Here is a 22,598-nt window from a genome sequence, read left to right as displayed (position 1 = left end):
CATTGGGGGAGAAGGCCGCCTCCTCCTCCCCCACTCCGGGAACGCTTAGCCTCCCCAGGTGGAGATCTCCGGGGTCACTGCCTGGAAATCTTGAAAACTTCATCATAATTTTTTTTAAGCCAAGGTCTGTGGGTTGCCCCGAGCGCTTTGTGTATTCCCAGCATATTCTGACGTGCCGAATGTTTTTCCTGCCTCTGTTTATACATTCTTGCCTAAGCTCTGGGCTTTAGCAAGGGCAGCGATATCAAGTACTTGGTATTTTCACAGAAGGAATGTGGTATCTGGGTTTGGAAACCCTCGTCTCTTTTTTTGGGGGGGGGGTTCTTCGTGGCTTAACTTTCTTCAGCCTTAACCGGCTGTGGGTTTGGACTGAGCTGTAACTTTCCGTTTCCGCGTTTTCCTTGCAGACGCAGCCCGAACAAGACAGCATGGACATAATGTGGGGAAACTCTGGGATTCTTTAGTGCTTCGCCGCACCGATTCTGGGGATTTTCAACTACGACAGAGTGGACACCCCCCCCCCCCGCTTGCCCCCGCGCAGGGCTTCACCCGCAATGTCTGGATCAACTCAACCTGTGGCTCAGAGCTGGCGGCCAACGGAGCCTCGGTACCCGCCTCACACCATGTCCTACCCAGTGGCAATAACGCAACCACACGTGGTAAGTCCTGCACGTTCCCCTTCCAGATCCTGTGAGTTTTGTCAACAAGTGCTGGCTCTTACGTGCTTGTAGGGGGTCCTGGAGCAACTGAGTTTGTGATGCATGACTGAGAAGTGGGGGGGGGGGTGAATTTGTCTAGCCCTGGGTGAGCGGCAGGGTGGCAAAGGTGGCATCCGGTTGCAGTGATCCTGTGCAGCATTTTTGTGTGATTTGGGGCCAAAGGCCTATCATTTAAGAATTGACCTACTTTTAGAAATTACGGAACGAGGATGTCTTTGCGTCACATGTAGGAAGAGTGGGAGAGCCAAGAAGACGGTTGAACTTGACTATCTAGAACAGGGGTAGTCAAACTGCGGCCCTCCAGATGTCCATGGACTACAATTCCCAGGAGCCCCTGCCAGCGAATGCTGGCAGGGGCTCCTGGGAATTGTAGTCCATGGACATCTGGAGGGCCGCAGTTTGACTACCCCTGATCTAGAGGAAGCAAAAGTAGTAAGGACTTTTCCATAGGTGACCCTGCGGAAGAATCATTGCTGATTCTGTGAACTTAGGCAGATTGTAAGTTGGTGGGCAGGAGGGATTGGGTCCGTGCTTGGCTCTTGTGGCTCTTTCTTGCATGCCCAGGGAAATGCTGGTCACCACTTGGGCATTGGGAGATTAATTTTTTTGGGGGGGGAAGGCATCATTTGGGCATGGAGTTGGGGTCACTGTGGGTGGGCAGAGTTGTGAATTCCCTGCATTCTCAGGGGGTTGGACTAGATGACCCTAGAGGTACCTTCCAATTTTATGATGCTTTGACTTTGCTCTTGCAAGATTGCGGCCTCTCTCTCTCTCACTCTCTGAAGTACACTGAAGAACCACACTGTTTCTTCGTCTTTGATGAGGTGCGGCAGATTTTGAAGCCTCCCTTTGCCAAGGCTTCAAATTCCCATGGACTACAGTTCCCATGAGCCTCAGCTAGCACGTGCTGGCAATGGCTCATGGGAATTGTATTCCATGGCCATCTGGAGAGCCAAGGTTTGGCCACCCCTGTTCTCAAACGTGGACCCCACATTGGGGACCTTAACTAGAAACTGGGGAGATGATTGGATTTCTATACCACCCTCCTGTAAGATTTAGGGCAGTTTACCTAAAACAGGAGTGGTCAAACTGCGGCCCTCCAGATGTCCATGGACTACAATTCCCATGAGCCCCTGCTTGCAGGGGCTCATGGGAATTGTAGTCCATGGACATCTGGAGGGCCGCAGTTTGTCTACCCCTGCCCTAAAACATCATGGATATAATTAGAAATCTAGTGACAGTAACATAACAGGTTACTGTTGTTCACCGGAAGGCACGGATGTCTGAAACCCACATTCATTGGCGGGGTGTGGGTCACCTCCTTCCCTATATGCGTGCAGAACCGTGAAATGTGCACCTCCCCGTCTGCAACGTTAGTCATTCAAGGTTGGCGACGCTGGACCCCTTATCCTTCATGAAGATAGTGACGTACGTCTCCCCTCTCTAAGTTTACAGTTGGGTAAGACATGTGGAGGAAGAGCAGGTCCGGCGGAGAAAGGAAATGCGGTTAACCGCCCGCATTGCATTCATGCGTTCTGCCGGCGCAACCTTGCTCGCTCGCTTGCGCTTTCCCTCCCCCCCCCCTGAGGCCCCCGTTGAATCATGAGACACCCTGGGCCCAGTCTGTGCTATCGCTTCCGGCTGGCTCTGACCTTTGGCAGAGGCATCTCTCTTGGAGGGCTTGTGTGATTTCCTCGGGCGGCGAAAGGAAAGGACGCCGGGAGGGGCAGGCTGCCGGTTGGGAGGCCAGCCGTGGAGCTGTGCCCGGGGGGCCTGTCCGGAGCACACCTCAAGCACTTGCTTCGCTCAGACTGGCAAAAGCACTGGCAGGCGCTCTGTCCTCAAGCCGAGCAAAAATTAAAAGCGTGGGCTGGGAGGGGGAGAAACAATGGCCGTGCTTTACAACATGAGACCCACATCTCTCTCCCCCCTGCCCAATTACACCCCAAGAAGAAATCTGGGGGATGCAAAGGCTTGCTAGTTTGTGACTTTATTTATTTGTGATTGGGGGAATTAATTTTGGGATCCCCCCCCCTGTCGAACAACAAGGGCTTGTTGTGAGAGACCCTGAAAACCGTGGCCAGTCCGACCAGAAAAGCCATTTATAGGCTCCTCCGAGGGGTGGGATATTGGTGCCCTTCCCTGTCCCCGTTCTCCCCTCCCTCAGCACAGCGTTCCTGGGAAGCAGAAGGCCACGTATTGAGCTTCGTGGCTGGAAGTCTGCCGCAGTGCAGATTGGCTCGCCCTGTCCAGGAAATTTCTGGAGATTATATTATTTGTTTTGGAGATTTTGGTTGTGCTGCTTCAGAGTCCCGCTGAAGGTGGGCCACAATTAACAGGGTTGTTTTGACATAGAGCAATGTGAGGGGCATACCAGGCTGCACACCCTGGAGGCAGGCAGCCCAGAATTAAGACCCCATAACTCAGATAAGAAAGTGCAGAGTTCAGGTTACAACCCAGCTGGGCAGAATGACCCACTTTCCATGAAGATAGTTGCGGAGGCTTAGCTGTGTTGGCCTGCAGGAGAAGAGCTGGATTCGAGTCCAGGAATACCTGAGGGACCAAGATTTTCAGGGTGTGAGCGTTGGAAATAGAATCCTAGAATCTTAAGAGTTGGAAGGGACCTCCAGAGTTATCTCCCTGCCCAACACCATGACCCCAGTTCCATGCCTCAGAAGATGCCCCCACCCAAGAATCCTTGGCCAGTCTGGCCACGTTGGCTGTTGGCTTCGGTGTTTGACCGTCATCCCTCTCTGAGAGACTGTTCTGTCCTTTCCCAGCCCAGGAAGAATTTCTCCTCTGCCCATAGCCATCACTTCATGGGTGTCTTTGCAGATTTTGGCATGGAGGCAAGCCAAACAGGGCGGCAAACGGCCTGGTCGCTCACCTTGGAGCCAGACAAGGAGGTCTGACTCAGCAGCTTTGGCAAGGACAGGAGCGCAGGAACAATGCGGTCCGTAAAATCTGTTATTGCCTTTGTGCAGATAAGAGACCCGGGAGGCATTGAGCCGCGTTGACACGGCTGGCTCTTATCTGGAACAGCAGGGCTGACTTAACGGGAGGCTCCCTTGTTTTGTCTTGAATCTGCCCCGTGTGGCTCTTGCGGAAACTGAGCTCGGGCAGGCGGCTCTGGGGCGGGCTGACCTCCTAGTTCGACAGCCTCTTCTTTTGTGCCTCGGAGAGTTGAATGCCAGGAATCTGTGTTATCCTGAAACTTGTCAACTGAGATAGTCCGGAGAGGAGAGTTTCGGCCTTCCTTGGCCATCCCAACCAAGAATTATCTTCCGTGGAGTAAGCTCAGCGAAACCTTCCTCTTTCCTGTCCTAAGCAAAGGACTGGAGTTTTTTTTAACACAGAGGCATCTTATTCAATCCATATATGTCCCCCACACATGTCCCTTTGCCCAAATAGAATTTGTTTGTCTCAAGCTGGGATTGACTATTGAGAATCGTGGGTCCCCAGCTTGATGCCCACAGGCACCGCCATGCCAGCCAATGCCTTCCCTGGTGCCCGCCATATATTAGAAGAAGAAGAAGAGTTAGTTCTTATGTGCTGCTTTTCCCTACCCGAAGGAGTCTCAAAGCGGCTTCCAGTCGCCTTCCCTTTCCTCTCCCCACAACAGACACCCTGTGAGGTGGGTGAGGCTGAGAGAGCCCTGATATTCCTGCTTGGTCAGAACAGTTGTATTAGTGCCGTGGCCTTCGGAGAAGATGGGAGATGATTCAGGAGTTAGGAGTGTAAGAACCAACTGGCCAAGCGGCATATAAGAACCAACTCTTCTTTTATTTGGGTTTGAATATAGGAACCACCTTGGCCGGTGTTGTTTCTTTTTTAACGTGGATATATCCTATCTAAAGAGCCTTACCAGAATCCGGAGCGTTATAGGGGCAAATATTCTCCCCTTGGGCTACTTGCAAGAGCACTTTCTGGCCATCGTCAGTGGTGGCGCCAAAGAGCAGCAATAGCCAGAGTAGGGGTAGTCAAACTGCGGCCCTCCAGATGTCCATGGACTACAATTCCCAGGAGCCCCCTGCCAGCGAATGCTGGCAGGGGGCTCCTGGGAATTGTAGTCCATGGACATCTGGAGGGCCGCAGTTTGACTACCCCTGAGCCAGAGTCTTCAGGGAAGGTAACTTAGTGGCCCAGTGACTAAGATGTTAGGTTGAATTACTTCTGCCGCCATCAGAGGTGAAATGCAGAGGAATCCGATAAACTGAGAATTTCCTTAAGGCAAGCTTTCTGAACCAGGGTTTCGTGAAACCCGGAGGTTTCTTGACGGCCCTGGAAGCGTTTCCTGAATGGGTGGGGGGTTAATTAATTGTAATTCATTTTAAAAATGTGTTAAAACATTTGTCACATGATATGGCCACATAGCAGGGTTTCACGGCTACACTTACCACGCACATTTTGCAGGATCACGCCATTGCTTGTAGGTACACGTGTGAGGATCTCCGATACACTGCTTCCCCGTCTACTCAGCAGCCCTATAAATGATTCACAAAAAGCCGTGTTGGCTTTGTACCCATTTGTTTCTCATGTATCTTATTGCTTGAAGTTTTTTGTGGCAGATAGCTGGCCTGCTGATTGGGAAAGGGCAGGGAGGCCAACAGTTACAACCACACAGCGTCTCAGTTTACACAAACAGATTTACAACGCAAGTATTAAAGGCTCCCGTCTCATTCCCTGAGCTTTGGTGCGTCATTTGCAGACATAATTTGGTCAGTCAACTTTCAATCTTCGTTTAGCGGTGGCGTTGGAGTGATGGGAATATCCTAATTTTTTTTAGCAGAAAAGAGCAGTCTGGAGGGAAAGAAGGTTAGCTGTAGATCTGAGAAACTGAAAGTCTTGAGATCAGCTATTGGAGAGAGGGGCCGTGGATCAATGGTAGAGCATTGGCTTGGAAAGGAGAAGGAACCGCGTTCAATCCCTGGCATGTCCAGTTGGAAAGACCAAGGGAGTACGTGACGTGAAAGACCTGAGCTGGAGACCCCAGATAAATGCCGTCCATCTGAAGAGACCATACTGACCCTGACCTTCTGGTTCAACAGACGGGAACTTTGTGTCTTCATGTGCTTTCACTTGACTTTCTGCGTGGCCTGTCTCTTTTAAACTGGGATGTTCGGTTGATTCCCATCCCTCCTGGACTGAAACCAAATTACTACTAGTAACACTTGAATGGGGCTACTGCCCCAGGGAGATAAAACTGACCTGCACCAGAGCAGGGGGCTTTTCAGCCTTGGCTCTGGCCTGGTGGTAAGCTCTACCCGATGAGATCAAGGCCCTCCAGGATCTCACACAATTCTGCAAGGCCTGTAAATCTCAGCTGTTCCGCCAGGCCTAGGGTTTAGGCCAAGCAATGACCTCAAGAAACACTGGCCTCCCCACTTTGAGCACCCACCGATGGAGACCCCTCCAAACTCTGAAAAGACCCTATATTAAAAGGCAGGTTTTAATGTAAGACTGTTATTATATGTTTTAATTATGTATAGTTTTATAATGTTGTTAACTGTACCTAGCTGATAGAGTGGGCCAGTATACAGATACAATATTTATTGATCTAATTTGTGTGTGTGTGTGTGTGTGTGTGTGTGGAAAATCCTCCAGTCACGAACAGCAGGTACTGGATGCTGGAGAGAAAGAAGTGATCTGAACAAAGGCAGCCTCTGCAGGACCTGGGAGAGCTCCCAAGTAAAGCAGAAGTTACTCCCTTTATTATTTTGGGAATATCCAGATCACCATAGGGAGTGAGCTAATTGCTCCCAGTCTCCATTGATTCTGAGTTTCCCCATGTCAGGTTTGCTAATTACTTCCAGCTTAACTGCTTTGGGCTGGAGCTTTCCGTTCTGCATATCTGTAGAAATACAGTGATTTTTAAATTTCTACGGATACACATCCATGGCTGAGTCTGAAGTCCCTGTAGGGGAAACTCAGCACTCCAGGAGGTCCTTCCTGGGCGATGGCTCTGCAGGGGGTGAGGAAATCATAATTGCTAATTCCGGCTGGCAGCTGAGCACACACAACTCGCTCTAGCGTTGTCGTCACCTTGAGCTTTGGAGTGGAATGCTCTTGAAAACAAAATCCTTGGCTGGCAGGTTGCAACCTGGCTCCCCAAATTTCTCCTCTTCTGTACCTCTGGAACTGAAAATCAGGTAGGCTAGGTTGTTTTTTTTGGGGGGGGGGATGCAGTCAGAACAGTGTATTGTACAAAGAAAACAACATCCTAGGCTTTCCATAAACTCATCATTGACCTGCGCAGTCCCACATGTGTACTATGCATGAGGAAGCCTGCCATTAGAGAAGTCTTTAAAGAGATACTTATCTGTGTGTCAAATCCAGAAACTTGTTCCTGCACAGGGACCACATGTTTCCGTGCAGCAGCACCCTTGACCTCAGTTCCTCTTTTGCCACTGAAGGGGAAGGTCATCTTTGTGAGGTCTGGTCTTTCACGTTGGTGAGAAACTGCTTCCTTGAGTTCCTGGAGTTGCTCTTGTTTATGAGTTGTACTATGGCTCAGAAAGCTGTTTTTTAAAAAAATGCACAATAAGTAGTGGAATGATTTTCATATTGAACACATGCAACTCCCCTGGGATGTATTTTCCTCCCTTGCCAAAGAATAAGCATATGATCACTATACAAGAGGGTTTATTCTTATTTATTATAAATTTAGAGGGTTATTGTCAGTTAAGGTGATCAAAAATTATACTGAGATATGAGAATTTGGAGACTTATTCCAGTTGAGCACCATCAATTCTCCAGACTGTTGAGGTAATTTTCTTGGCTTTAGAGAAAGACTATAACATTTGATTTTGAATATTTTGAAAAGTGACATAGGTGTCTTTTCAATCCAAATGGATATGCGACAAAAGGATAGTGTCATCTATGTAGAGTAGAGTGAGTGCCTTTGAAACTAGATGTGAAGGATAGTATTGCAAGGTCATTGAAGTACAGATTAAATAGTAAAGGTGCTAAGAGACAACCTTGCTTCACTCCTCTATCAAGATGAAAGCACTTAGTGAATTCTCTGTTTCTCCACAGTGGACTAGAGCCACACAAGAGAAGTAGAGATTTTATATTAGCTAGAGCAGGCTTTTATGTATTGAGGTATGTTCCAGTTTTCCCTAGTTACTCCTAGGTATGGTGTCAAAAGCTCTCTTAAGGTCTATAAAAGCAACACACCATTTACCTTTGGGTGGTGAAGTGTATTTTTCAGCTAAATAGGCTAAGATCAAGCAATGATTTTGAGGTGTGAAGCCCTTTCTAAAACCAATTTGTTTCCACCCAAGAATGTTATTAGAGATTATCCATTCCTCTAGTTTGAGTTACCAAGTATGACGAAAACAGCTTTTCCACTGATGAGACAGGGCTGATAGGTGGTAGTTTGCTGGATCAGATTTGGAGCCTTTCTTAAAGTTTGGAACGACAATGGACTGTTTCCAAATTGGGGGTATTTCCAAGTATCATACCATCATAGCTGGCTGCTAGCTTTTCTTGTTGGAGAGGCTCTTGCCATTCCTGGACTTTCTGCCCGAGGACAAGCGGCCTCGTGCTAAAGTCCTGCATACCGAGGCCATCAAAGTCTCCAAGCAGCAGATTAATGCAGGTTGGCATTCTAAGGATTCTGCGGTGAGCGCCACGATGAGTTGTATTGTACTCAGATCCCACGCTTGGTTAAGATCAGATGCATTGCCTGTAGAGACCAAGCACATGATTGAGCACTTACCTTTTGAGGGGTCAGCGCTTCTCTCTACCAGGATTGATGAGACACTGTCCATGATAAAGAGCAATAAGCAGACAGCTAAGTCATTGGGGGTGACACAGCTGGGTCCATCTCAATTCAAGCAGAGGCCATATGTACAGTAGACTTGGCACCCTTATCAGATGGACTACTGCTACACTGCTCTTCAGTATCCTATCTCTAAGCTATTTACTCCACAGCAATGTTCACAGGTATAAAGGTCCCAGCCAACTTATCCCCAAAATCTTCTTTCTGACTAGGTGTGGTTCCTGTAGACAGGCTAGCCTGGGAAGCAATTACTTTGGACATGTGGCTTTTATTGATAGTTGGACTAGGTCATAGATTCGAATTTAAGCCAGTTCCTCTGTGTTTCTTGTTTCTGGATCCTGGAGATATGTGGTCAGCCAGCATCAAACCAGGCCCAGGAATTGCCTGAATCCCAAGCACCCAGGTTTTTTTTTCTCCTCTCAGAAGTTCCTGCTCAGTAAAAAAGATGGTGGAGTTAGGCCTGTTCTTGATCTCGGAAGTTTGAATGTGTTTCTTGACATGATTAAATTGCATACGATTTCCTTTCCTTCAGTTTTAACAATCATTAAAGTTTACCTGTTGTTTCGGCAGATTAATTGATAGACCATTCTCCGTTTCTGTGGTGGAGAAAGGGACTGGGCCTGTAGAGCCACAGGGGAGGTGGGCTCCAATGACGTCTTGTGATGTCAGCAGCCCTTTAAACTTCCAGGAAAGTCTGACTAACCCCTGGGGAGCTCTTTTTCGTAACTCCAGGGTTCCGCAGAATCCCCGCGAGACCAATTATTGAGGCATTATTGAGGGTGGGGGTGCTGCCACATGAGAGCACATGGTCCCTGGACAGGAACAAGTTTCTGTCTCTGGCACACAGTGCCCCCTGAAGGCTCTTAGCTGTAAAGACCTTTCTGATGCCACACTTACATGTACCTGCCCAGAAGATACTCAAAGAGCAATAGATTCAAATGGGTAGCCGTGTTGGTCTGAAGTAGCACGATAAAACCACAGTCCAGTAGCAGCTTTAAGACCAACCAAGATTTATTGAGGGTGTGAGTTTTTGAGTGCAAGCACTCTTCCTCAGACTATAAACTCCCTTCATGACTGTGGGAATATATAGCAAAAATTAATTCTGCTAAATTAGTAAACTGTGTCACACATCCAAATGACAGCCATATGATAATTCTTCAGTCCCCTGGAATTTAGTTGCAGTTCACAAAAACATGGGAGATATAAAACTGTCTACGTCAGTGATCAAAGGCTCCCAAACGAGTGCAATTTTAGTTTCCTTCTTTCTTCTGCGTCTTGCTTGCAGGTTGTCTGCAGATCGCGGCTGGTGATGGGGGCCAGGAGGTTTCAAAAATTAAAAATTCCCCGCTTTTTAACTTTCCCTGCCACCTGACCTAGAGCAGGGCTTTGGCTTTGAGGCGTGCCCCTCGGGGTTTCTCAGTCCTCCCGCGTTCAGCTGCCTTTTTGAGAAAAAGACAATTTAATTATGATATCTAAATGAGCCCCACAGCCTAAGTTTCTTTGGGGGTCAAAGGATTTCCGAGAAATCTCTCCGGGTGCGGAGGAAAGGGGAAGAGGTTTCTCGGTGCAGCAGAGCGGAAACAGTCATTAAAAGAAGAAAAGCCAGGAAGGCTTGATGGATGGAGCTTTCTCTTGCCGGCGGCCTCTCAACAGCATCTTCTGTGCCAGGGAAAGTGGAACCGGTTCTGACCCTCATTAGCGACAGAGAAGGTCAGCTTTAGAAGGAATCCAGGTGAACTGCTGCGCCTCTTTAATGGCGCTGTGTGGATTTAAGGGGAAAAGTCTTCCTGACAGTTCAGCATTTTCCTCTTTTTTTACAGTGTCTTTAAACTGCCTTTTGCAACTGATGTGCCTCCCAGGAAGCAAAGCCTTAGCCTTCGATCGGACCGAATGTCTGCGGGCAAAAGATAACTCGTCCTTTGCGGCTCCCCGTAATTCTTGCCCGGGAAGAACTGCAAGGGAACTTGGGTCTTGTTTGCGTACAACCAAGAAACAGGAATTGGGCCACGTGCTTCTCCAGAGGCTCTGGCATTGATGACAATACACGTCGATTTATCGTGAAGGTTCAGGCGCTTCGTTTAATCGTGGGACATTAAACGATTGCCATGGTTTGTCACTGAGAGAGCAAGCCGATAGCTGAGCAAGGAGGCAGTCAAAAGCAGGGGTGGGAATTTGGAGAGCTGGCCAGTCTGTGTGAGTGAGAACTTGCTCAGGCTGGCCGCTGCAATACCATCCTCTGACTGTCTGACGAGGTGGCGCTGGTGAGCAGCAGTGAAACAAGTCCAGGGCTCCCTCTTCAGGCAGAGATTTCAGGTCCCTCGTGGTAAACCTGCCTCCTTTCCTTGGTTGTGGTAGGTCCACAAGGCTGTGGCTTGAAATACTTCGGCCGAGGGCTATTGTTGCTCTAGGGCAGGAGTAGTCAACCACCCCTGCCCTAGGGTGATCATAAAAGGAATTCCAGGATGGCTTCAGAAACTTCTGCTTGAGTGGTTTTGTCTCATTCGCTAGTTCCATTTGGACATGCTTGGGTCACTCATCTGCCATTGCTCCTGGCTTTGAGTGTCAGTGAGGCAGGGTGCTCTTGACAAATGTCACATAATCCCACCTAGTTGAGAAATGCTCAGTGAGATCACTTGACATATAATTTTGAGAACTTTTGGATTATTGGCTTATCTCGCGATGGTGGCCCTGTGTTTGCACCGGCATGCAGGTTCTCAAGTTGAAAATCTGGGGTTATTTTTGGAGGGGGGGAAGTCTTCAGCAAGGCCGGAGGAAGGGCATAAATAAATGTCAAGAAGTCGCTGGTTTGCTTACGTGGCCGTCGGTTCCAAGAAGTTGGGGGTTATAAATCTTTTTGGAAACTCTCAGCCCCACCGACCTCTCAGGGCATCTGTTGCGGGGAGGAGAAGGATAGATTCCTTAGGGTAGTAAACAGAGTACAAGAAGCCAGCTGTTTTTTGTCTCCCCGATCTGTACCTTTGTAACACTGTTCTTGGGTTCCCTCTTGGACTTGGAGCTGTGAGTGTTGCCTAACTTGTGCCTGACCCTTGGCCCTGTATTCTGATGCCTGACCCCGGGATTGCATTACAAACTCTTGACGTCTCGAGGCTTCCTCTGTGCCAGTAAACAGGAGGCCTTTCTCCACTGGCGCTGGGCAATGCATGCAGCAAGGAGCATGGGGGGTGGGCAGCAGTGGGCCCTGTTGGAAACCCGGGGGCCTGGCAGCTGCCCCTCTGGACTGCATGCGGGTGCCAGCCCCGATCCCGACTCTTGCAGGGAACGAGTCCATGAGCTGTGCCTCCCCACCACTCTGCAAACGACGGATGCTGTCAAAAATAAATTAGTTGCCAACCCGAGATTTAAAGTTTTGGATGCAACTGTAGGGCATTTTTGTGTATCTCCTTTCCAGCTGTATTTGTGGCAGCTGTTTTTGCCCTGTCTTCTCTACTGATCTCCCTGTTTCATCGGCCTCTTTGAACTCTGTTTTTACGTTGTTTAGACACAACTGATAACAAAACAGGGACAAATTTAAGTAAGAGCATTTCTGCTAGATTTCATTAGTTTCTGGGGTTTCTTGATGGCGCTGGAAGAGTGTCCTGAATGGGTGGAAGTGAATTAATTTGTATTTTTTTAATTTTGTTAAACACTTATGGGGTGATATGACCATATATGGTCATGCCACCTCCACCCCCAAAGAAAAGGCCAATAATGGGCCTGGAGATGGTACAAAGGGGAAGGGGAAGGGCCCCGCGTCGGCATGTACTCACCTATGCTTCCTAACCATACTCTGCTTGATAGCGACACGTCTGGGCTTTCTGGAAGCCTGAGAATGTTTCAGGGATTTCTTAATGGTGAAAAAAGTCAAGAAAGGCTGATATAGACAAATGAAGCTGAATCAGACCCTTGGACCAACTAAGTCAGCACTGTCTCCTCATTTTGGTTGCTGCTCTCCAGAATCTGTGGCAGACGTCTTTCATATCACCTGTTGCCAGATGCTTTTAAGTGGAGATGCCAGGGATTGAACTTGGGACCTTCTGCATGCCAAGCAGATGACCCACCATTGAGCTACAGCCCTTCCCTGAAAGAAACAGCGTGTTTGTGAAATCTAGTAACGTCCTTCTTCATAACAAGGAGGTGATTTCACCACAGGGTATTTTTGGAGGCAGCAGGAGCGTTCCTGCGTTACTTGGCACTGCTGAATGTTTTGCTATGCATGGGTGAACGACAATCCAGAAATACGAGGTTGTTTGCTGTTCAACAGTACCTGATTCCCCGTTGTCCACTCCATCTGCCAATGTCCTCTTTCCGTTTCTCAAAAAATAATTTTTTGCACAAGCGCTGGATGACTTTGTCTGCCTGATCACTGTTGTGCCGCTATATGAAATTGGTTGAATCATATTATCTCTTTAATGTGACATTGCGTGACGCCAAAGACTGAGCAATGAAAAAAAATGTTGCCCAATAAATCCTGTAAGTTTCCAAAGAATTTGTCTCTTTCAACTGTAGGAAAAGCTTCTATCTTCTTTAACAATAATCAACAAACACAACCAAGATTTGTATCCTAGGCAATATCAAGTTTCGTTGTTGAACTTCCTCAGTTGGATAATGAACACAATGTCTTGTCTGTTACCCAAGAAACTTTGAGCTCTGCATGAATTTATTGACGGCATGCAATTCTTATCCAGCTGAGGAAGTCCAACAACAAACTAGCTGTGGCCTTGGACACTACTCTTGGTTGTGTTATTCTTAAAGGTATTGAAGACAAGAAACTTTATCTCCAGTTGAAATATACGACTTCTTCAGAAACTTACCGGATTTTTTGAGCCACATTTTTTTTTCTTGTTCACGCATATCCTCCCATGTCCGTTGCTTTCTGGAGGCTGCCAGACCTCATAATTGGACAGATAGCCCCCCTCTTCTGAAGTGGACCGGCAGTGGGTGAAAGGTATTGGACTGGAGGGGGGAATTAGATGGGTTGTGCCACCTAGGGATTTATTTTTGTCGGTATTTTAGTGGGATTTTATGGTCAACCGCCTTGAGCTGGCTCGGCCCAGGAGTGGTGGTCCATAATGATAGATAGATAGATAGATAGATAGATAGATAGATAGATAGATAGATAGATAGATAGATAGATAGATAGATAGATAGATAGATAGATAGATAGATAGATAGATAGATAGATAGATAGATAGATAGATAGATAGAGATTGAGTGATTGATTTGCTGCATGTTTGATGTTGGGTGTGATGAACTTTTTCTGTGCTTTCAAGTTGAGCATGTTTTCTCTCTCCCTCCTCTCATGAACCATGGCCCTCCCTTTCAGGAACATTATTCTACGATTTCCAGAGGCTTTGAAACATGAGTTCGCCCGGGGTAAAAATACCCAGTCATTTCTCTGGTACCTTTTTTTGTTCTGCGAGGCCTAGCAGAAGGCCGCCCAAGTCTTTGTTTTTGAGGCATTTTCATGAAAGCCTTGGAGGGCATTATGTGGTCTTGGGCTGTGTCCTTTCCGTAATTATCTCTTTGCTCTTTGATCATTTCCCCCCTTTATGGCCAAGCCACCTTATCTGCTAATAAGCGGCAGCTGAAATATCAGGCCCTCTGAATAGCTGCCTTTGTAGAGTGGAATGGGAGAGCTTTTTAGCTAATTAAATTAAGGGAGGGTTGAAATACTGGGCTTTTGGAAGGGGTTATTGAGGGAGAGAGGCGGGCATTTAAGAAGCAGACTGTCCTTCTGTTGTGCCTGTTGATGGTGTCTCCTGAGAAACAGAACAGAAGAGTCAGCAGGGTGTAGTGGTTAGATCAGCCCTGTTCAGTCTTTTGACCATGGAGGTACTACTGAAATATTTTTCAGTCTTCATAGAATCCTAGGGTGGGAAGGGGCCATGCAGGCCATCTAGTCCCACCCCCTGCTCAAGGCAGGATCAGCCTCAAGCATCTAGGAGAAGGATCTGTCCAGCTGCTGCTTGAAGATGGCCAGTGAGGGGGAGCTCCCCACCTCCTTAGGCAGCCCCTTCCACTGCTGAATGACTCAGACTGTGGTCCCCCCCCCTGGATATCTAGCCAGTACCATTTTACACGTAGTCTAAAGCCATTGCTGTGGGTCCTCTCCTTGGCTGCCCACAGGAACTACTCATGGTCATGAACCTCTGGAGCGCCACATTGTGGCCACCCCTGAGGGAGAGCAAGGTTAGGCTTCTACTGGATGAGGGTGAGCTTTTAGTGTCCTTGTTCCTCTCTTCCTGTGATTTGCGAAATCAGGTTAAATTTTGTGCCCACGCTTGCAGAAAAAAAACCCCTGTATGCTATATTATGCAGATTCTGGGGAAAATGCTATATATTTACTGATTCGGCATAGTTTATACATAATTTAGCTTGTGCTGGATTTTATCCTTTGCCTGCTGACTGTATATGTGAGCGGGGCTGTTTATGGGATGTTCTGATGTATAGTGTGCCAATTAAGTTGGTTGTGGATACCCCCCCCTCCGCATTATAATCAAGTGATCAGCCCTTGCTCAGGGGCCTTGGCCCAAAAGAAGTACAACTGGACTTGACGGGGCCAGGGCGTTTTTGGTCGTGGCCCCAGCCAGGTGGAAGGCTCTTCCTGGTGAAATCTGGGACCGTCAACAGCTCCGGAGGACCGGCAATGCTGAGCTGTTCCGCTTGGTTGAGGCCAGGAAATTCCCACTGCTGGCCTCTGTACTCAAAAACTCCACCCACAAAACATAACTCCGCCCATTAAACCCGCCTCCTCTCTGTAACAGATTTTCCGGAAACGGCTTTTAATGATTCACCTTTAATTTGAAAGCTGGTGATGGCCAGCTTGCTGTTGTGATTAAAGAGCGGCAGCTTCTAATCTGGAGAGCTGGGTTTGATTCCCCGCTCCTCCCCATGCAGCCATCTAAGTGAACTGGGACGTCCCAGTGCTGTTAGAGCTGTTCTCACAGAGCCGTCCCCTTAGAGCTCTCTCGGCCCCAGCTGCCTCGCAGGGTATCTGTTGTTGGGAGAGGAAGGGAAGGCGATCGTAAGTTGCTTTGCGATTCCTTCAGGTAGTGAAAAGCAGGGTATAAAAACCAACTCTTCTTTACATATTAATGCAGGGGTAGTCAAACTGCGGCCCTCCAGATGTCCATGGACTACAATCCCCATGAGCCCCCTGCCAGCGTTTGCTCATGGGAATTGTAGTCCATGGACATCTGGAGGGCCGCAGTTTGACTACCCCTGCATTAATGGTTTTAATTATGTCAATTATATAATTTTGTATATTTTTATATTGTCCCCATTCTGAGCCGACTGAAAAGGGCAGGCTACTGAAATAATAATAATAATAATAATAATAATAATAATAATAATAATAATAATAATAATAATAATAATAATAATAATAATAATAATATGGAACCGGTACAGAGAATCACCAGGTCTGGCTTCATTTCTCTTTCAGGACGTTGGCCTCTTGGAATACCAGCACCATGCCCGGGATTATCCTTCGCACATGCCCCCGGGATCGATTCTGCAGCCGCAGCGGAGGAGGCCCTCCCTCTTATCGGAATTCCAACCCGGAAACGAAAGGTGAGCACTTTGGAGCACCTGGAGGGCTTCTGTCCTGCCCCAGTCTTCGGGCAGTGGCCTCTTTGCCAGTACTGTTTTGATTGCCGGGTGGAATTCCTGGGACTGTGGAGGAAAGGAGCTACCAGGACCGGCCAGTGAAGGCGGGGGAGCAGAGGCAATCAGGAGGTTCGGCTGCCCCCAGCTGCTGGACTTCATGATTTCGGGGCTTTGGCCCACGGTCCCTTGCTGCATTGCAGAACTTATGTGTTCCCCAGGATCACCGTGGGGGCCGGAGGGAGCTAGGGGAACCATGCTGTTATGCTCTGGAGGTGGAACATGGTAGTGTTCTGTAGCTCTCTTTCCCAGCATGCTCTGTGGTAGTGACGGGGTTCTGGAAGCTGCTTATGGGACTAATGTCAGCCTGTTTAGTCTCTGGATGGTTTGTACCAGGGGTAGTCAAACTGCGGCCCTCCAGATGTCCATGGACTACAATTCCCACGAGCCCCTGCCAGCATTTGCTGGCAGGGGCTCCTGGGAATTGTAGTCCATGGACATCTGGAGGGCCGCAGTTTGACTACCCCTGGTTTGTACCATCTAGTTGTCTTCTGGAACAGGCCCGGAAGTATTGTAATCAGAATCGCACACAAGGAATGGGAAGAGACCACAAATGGCTATCCAGCCCAACCCCCCAGCTTTTCAGGGACTCAAAATTCACACACACCTGACAGGTGCTCCTCCACCCCACCTTCCCTCGGTAGCTCTTGCCTCCCGTTCTTGCCTGCCCAGGGAAATGCCAATTGCCACTTTGGGATCAGAAGGCGAATTTCTTCCAGGCCAGACTGGCCGGGGATTCTGGTTTTGGTGGGGGGCATCACCTGGGCATGGAACTGGGGTCACTGTGGGTAGGACGGTGAATTTCCTGCGTCCTGCAGGGGGTTGGACTAGATGACCCTTGAGGTCCCTTCCAGCTCTACGACTCCAGGATTACCAAGGGAGGCTGCAGAGTTCCTTTCCCTGGAAGGTTTTTCTTCTTGGAAACTACAGATTTCGTAAGCATACGGTCAAGGGCAGTTTCGGCCTAATTAATCCCTCCCTGGCACAGTGGCAGTGGACTCAGATGACCTCCCGGAGCCCTTTCCCAGAACCCCCGCAGTCTTCCCCCCCCCCCTGCATTTCTTGGATTGACTGGCTGGCTGGAGGCTGTGTGAAGGGGAGGCCCGGACTGTCACAGTGGATAGTTCTGAGCTTCTCTGGCATAGAAACGATCCCCGATCCCCCGGCTCCCTCCCCCTCTCTGCTAGAGGAGCGGCAATGATCGGGCATCCGTGCAGCTGAGACCCCCTTGGCAGGTTCCAGCCAGACACATCTGTAAGAGCCCTGGCTCCGTTCCCGGGTTCCGACGGCTTGGCTTGCAGCACAGGCAGCTGGCTCTTGTGGGTCGGCTCTGTGTGTGTGGCTGTGTGTGTGTGTGAGTGAGAGAGAAGCTAGGAACAGCAAGCGCGTGAAAGGCCTGTGAATCTAGAGCAGGGGGTGTGAACGAATGGCGTGCACACAAGTGTTCTAGGACTCCTAGAGCAGGGGTAGTCAAACTGCGGCCCTCCAGATGTCCGTGGACTACAATTCCCAGGAGTCCCCTGCCAGCGAATGCTGGCAGGGGGCTCCTGGGAATTGTAGTCCACGGACATCTGGAGGGCCGCAGTTTGACTACCCCTGTCCTAGAGGAAGGGGGAGAAATTTGGCTGGCTTTTGGCAGCAGGAGGCCAAGCCTGGCAGGTACCTGGAGGAGGTGGGGAACGCGTGGGGTTCACTGGTGGCTTTCCGTGTCACCCTGCCTTTCCCCCTCGGCTTCAGAAGATTCACGAGTGTGCGGGAGTGGGTTTGGAGGGGAGGGGGGCTCTTTTGCTGACTGGGTGCAGGACACTTTGGCAATGTGTCCCTCCCCCCTCCCCCCCTTGGCCATGAGTTGTTTTCTATCAGCACAAACCCACCGAGAGAGAGAGATTGTCCTGCAGTGTCTGAATCTTCCAAACAATCTTCAAGGATTGGTCACAGCAAGGCACCGGACAGTAGTCAAGCCTTGAGGCTGTAATGCCTTTTAGATGCCACTTATCATTATTTTTGAAATCTTGACATTTGTCCCTGGCCCATACACTATTTGTATGGTGACAGAATTGTCTGGAAACAACCCCACAGGCATAAATTCTGACTGCAGTAAGTGCGCCTATGCCTGGGCTGATTCTTGGCTGTCAGTGCCAGAACGGGGCCTTACTTGAGGTATTTCTGCTGGCTAATTCCTCCCTTGACTTCCTGCCCACCTGCTGCCCTCCCGGTCATTCAGTTTCCAGAACTGCTTGTCTGCGTACTTGACAGCTGCCTGCAGGCACTCTGTCTGCACCCGCTGAGTTCTTGCTTTCGACCCCAGTCTGCTCATGTTTCTGCATCTGAAATTGGGTCCATGAAAAACTAATAGCCCTGGGCCTTTCACAACTTGGTTATGAACACAGGGGGGGGGGGGAGATATTTGTCACTTTGGGGTGGGACTGGTTTCCCCAGACTGAATTATGAACCAGGATTTAGTTTTGAGTTCTAATTGAATTATGAGCCAGAATTTTGTTTCTTGTCATCAGTAATCAACAAACTCAACCGAGACTAGCATCATAGCTAGTTTCGTTGTTGGACTTCCTCAGTTGTGTAATAATTGCACTCAGCCCAAGAGACTTTGAGCTTTAGGTCAATTTATTGGTCATGTGCAATTATCATGTCCTTATGAAGACCTTGGCTTCTGTGCTTTGTTGTTGGAGGGCCGCAGAGAAAGAGTTTGGGGGGGGGGTGCATGCGGCCTGTGGTCCTCAGGTTGGGGACCCCTATTTTAAATGGTCTCCCACCCACCCCCCGGTTTCCTTTTGGCTAGAGGTTTACAAAACCTCTCAGAGGAATGCCCCGTTTGGTTATTGGGATCAGTTTCTTGGTCTCTCTTGTTTTCTTCTTGACAGATATCTTGATCTTACGTGGGCTGACTAAGTCTCCAACTCTCTCTGATGTCATGTTCTTCCAGGAAAACATGAACTTTGCTCTTGATGCCCTTTGCCCGCAATTGCATGTAGCGCTGAAGCGGAAATGGTATTTTTAGTTTTCACAAGAGGGGGGGTCATGACGGGACGGCTGTGACACTGGTTTATGTAGCCTTTCTCCCCCCCCCCCAAAAAAAAAGTTATAAAGTTATCCTTCTTGCAAAAGCAGCCTTCATGGGAAGCTGTCACTTTCACAAGGGGAAAAAATTTAATGTTCCTGCTGATTGATTCTCTCGTTATCGGTGTAGGCTAGCGATTTCCGTTTCATTGTCTGAAGAAGTGAGCACACCCACAAAGGCATGTCTTGGCAGGGGCCCATGGGAATTGTAGTCCACAAACATCTGGAGAGCCACAGTTTACCCTCCCCTGCCCTGTGGGTTTGTTTGGGGCTCAACAGCAATTTATCCCAATGTTTCCCAGAAGTGGGTTGTGGGCCAGCTCCTCCATTATGCCCCTCCTGCTCTTTCTATGGTTCTCTTTTGCATTTTTGAGTCCATGATCTGGAAACAGCATTTTCTGTGTGTCATACATTAATTGATTTATTCCCCTTCTTCTCTGGGTTTACAAGTTGATCAAGTAAAACGTGTCCGGTTGGTTGGTTGGTTGGTTGGTTGGTTGGTTGGTTGGTTGGTTGGTTGGTTGGTTGGTTGGTTGGTTCCTTCCTTCCTTCCTTCCTTCCTTCCTTCCTTCCTTCCTTCCTTCCGTCCGTCCGTCCGTCCTTCCTTCCTTCCTTCCTTCCTTCCTTCCTTCCTCCCTCCCTCCCTCCCTCCCTCCCTCCCTCCCTCCCTCCCTCCCTCCTTCCTTCCTTCCTTCCTTCCTTCCTTCCTTCCTTCCTTCCTTCCTTCCTTCCTTCCTTCCATACCACTTAGAATCTTAGGAGGGATTAGAGGGAGTAACAAATAATGTAACCTCCATATGTACATTGGAGTACCACTTACATTGGGTTCTTAGTTGGGAGGGCAGCTGTTTCCTTTGTGCGATTGTTGGTTTCTCAACATCTGGCTGGTTATTGTAAAAATCCAAAACCGAACCAGAGGGGCGTTAAGCTCTCATAGAATTGCCTAGCTTTCCAAAACACCACGGGCCAGTGAAGTCAACTAGACCTTGTGGGCCACCGTACCGTAAAGGCTGGATTCCACTGCTTTATGTATACCAGGTCTGGTGAACTTCACCGCAGCGGAGGGATATGAATCCATGTCTCCCCAGTCCTAAACCGACCTGCTAATCTCTGTACCACACTGGTTGTCACATCTGCGCCTCCCGACTCCCATCTCTGGCGTTTGTGGAGACGGAGTCTGATTCATAAAGTCATTTCAGGGAATCAGAGACACAAGTTGGGGAGTGTGTTACGTGTTGTGCTTTTAGGGGAGAAGATTAATTGTTCTAATTCAGTCCCAGCTGAGGGAGACATCGCGAGCTGCAAGAGGCGGGTGCGTGTACCGATTGCATGCCCCCTTTATTATTTTCCCTCGCTGCCCTCAAAGCGCCACTTCACAAAGGAGCTTTGATTATTTCGGTCCTTTTGTGAGTCATTCCTTATTGGAGCCGTTCGTGTTGTTGGGTTTGTTTTCTTTCTCTCTCTCTCTCTCTCTCTTATATTTTTTTTTCCTTCCCAGCAATTAAGGTTTTGAAGCATTTGCCCCATGGTAACCAGGAGTGTGTTCTTTTTGTCAATAACAATATATCCCGCACGCATTAATAAACCGATGTGCGTTCGGAGCCCTCTGAAGCGGACGTGCGGAGTGTGGCAGGAGGGGAAGGCTTAATTGCTACGCTTATTGAAGGCGATTAATCCTGTTGATTGAGGAGTCGAGAACATAGGGGGAGGGGGAGGGGGCGTCCGTGCAAAACCGTGCGAGGGGTTCGCAGAAGGCGGCTTGGCAAATCTGTTTACTAGAAAAAGGTTACAGGTGGATGAATGTGTGGGAAATGTCTGCTTGACCGGACCCCTCTCCTGTACAAGCTTTGGTTCCCCGTTGGAGGAGGTGGTCATATAGTGGTTGTCCATGAGCTGGGGCTTCTGAAAGGGCAGATGGCCCCCTCCCCAGGGGGGTCTCAAACTGGTGAACTGAACATGGCCCCAAAGAAGGCAGCTCCAGGTAGCCTCCTTGCCCTCCTGGGCCAGGGGACACCCAGTGGCCTTGTCTGATTTCTATAGAATTACTCCCGGGTTAGATTTCAGCAACCAAGCGACCCACTCCGATGGGTTACAACCTGTCTTGGTGTCGCCTTGCTGACAACTGTGTTCAAACTGGTTGTGGTGGGAGATGGTCCTTGATCTGGCTCAGAGAGAGAGGGTGGTAGCCTCTTTTGGAAATATTATTTATTTATTGCATGGCGCGGGTGTCGTGTAGCCAGGAGACCGCTGGATTGTTTGGCAGCCAGGAAACGGGCGTTCAGAGGTGGTTTGCCATTGCCTGCCTTCATGACCATGACCCCTAGGGTTCCTTGGAGGAACTGCCTCCCAAATCCTTGGAGGTCTCCCACCCAAATACTAGGCAGGTCAGCCTTGCTTAGCTTCTGAGATTTGACTGAGATTTGTCCAGACTTCCCAGGACTATCCAGGTCAGGGCTGTTTTAGCAATGGATTGCCCAGACTGGCAGGAGAGCAGCACATTTGGGAGCTGTGGGGCAGGCAGAACTATGGGATTGGCTCCATCGGTGTTTGTGGCCAGCTGATTCCCAGGACAAAAGGAATTCTGGGAAATGGCGACTGTCCCAACTCGAGGGGCTGGCGTCTCCCTCCCTCCCCTCCCCGCTGGCCAGCAGGACGACCGTGCTGGAGGCAGCAGCTGTGACTCTGAAACCCTTTCCAGCAGACGCCTGTTGATTCCTCTTTGCAGCCCAGGGCTGAAATGGTTTGGAGTCCCTGCAGCCGATCCTCTCTAACCCCCTCCGCCTCCCCTTCCCTCTCACCCAGGTCTCAGGAGTTGCACGCCAGAGCCGATCCGCACGCTTACCTGTCTGACCTGAGCAAACAGTCGGAAATGGAGTACATCGAGACCAAACGGCCCCGGCTGGAGCTGCTGCACGACCCGCTGATGAGGCACTCACCTCTGCTCAATCAGAGCCAGCAAGGAGGAACGGAGGACCTCTCAAAGGTAAGCCGAGAGGCCTGCGTGTGGTTTGCAAGAAGGGGGCGGGGCGGTCGCTGCAGGTCTACTGTGTGACATGCAATAATATATTCTTCTCTAGTCATTATGATCTGAATCGAGCCAGGAGGCAACGTCAGGGGAAGGCCTCAGCCTCTGAGTCCTGTTGTCGGCTCTCCAGAGGAACTGGTTGGCCTCCGTGTGAGACAGGATGCTGGATCAGATGGACTCCTGGGTGTAGTCAGCATGCGGTGACCCTACCTTTCTCGCGCGATATCCAGAAGTGGATATAAGCCTCAATATTTGAAACATCGCCCTGAGGAAGTGTGCAGATTTCTGCTTTTTGCAAATGAACTCCTTTCTCCATACCTGGTAGCAAAGC

General features: G+C 49.2%; 1 protein-coding gene across 10 annotated transcripts in view; it reads left to right on the top strand.

The window, feature by feature from the left end:
- Nucleotides 1–22,598, top strand: part of NCOR2 (nuclear receptor corepressor 2) — a 243,644-nt gene that overhangs the window by 68,507 nt on the left and 152,539 nt on the right. For all 10 annotated transcript variants that reach the window (XR_013226418.1, XM_077309342.1, XM_077309348.1 and 7 more), the window contains exons 2-4: nt 408–659; nt 15,947–16,074; nt 22,045–22,225. Coding sequence is in view for 9 of the 10 variants with exons in the window: in XM_077309342.1 (XP_077165457.1) it covers nt 555–659; nt 15,947–16,074; nt 22,045–22,225 (414 nt within the window). In the remaining variant the exon portion in view is untranslated. The remainder of the gene's footprint in view (nt 1–407; nt 660–15,946; nt 16,075–22,044; nt 22,226–22,598) is intronic.

Source organism: Paroedura picta, chromosome 13 (assembly GCF_049243985.1).
Source record: "Paroedura picta isolate Pp20150507F chromosome 13, Ppicta_v3.0, whole genome shotgun sequence".
NCBI lineage: Eukaryota > Metazoa > Chordata > Lepidosauria > Squamata > Gekkonidae > Paroedura > Paroedura picta.
The sequence above is the reverse complement of the archived record's forward strand: the minus strand, read 5'-3'. Positions and strand labels throughout refer to the sequence as shown.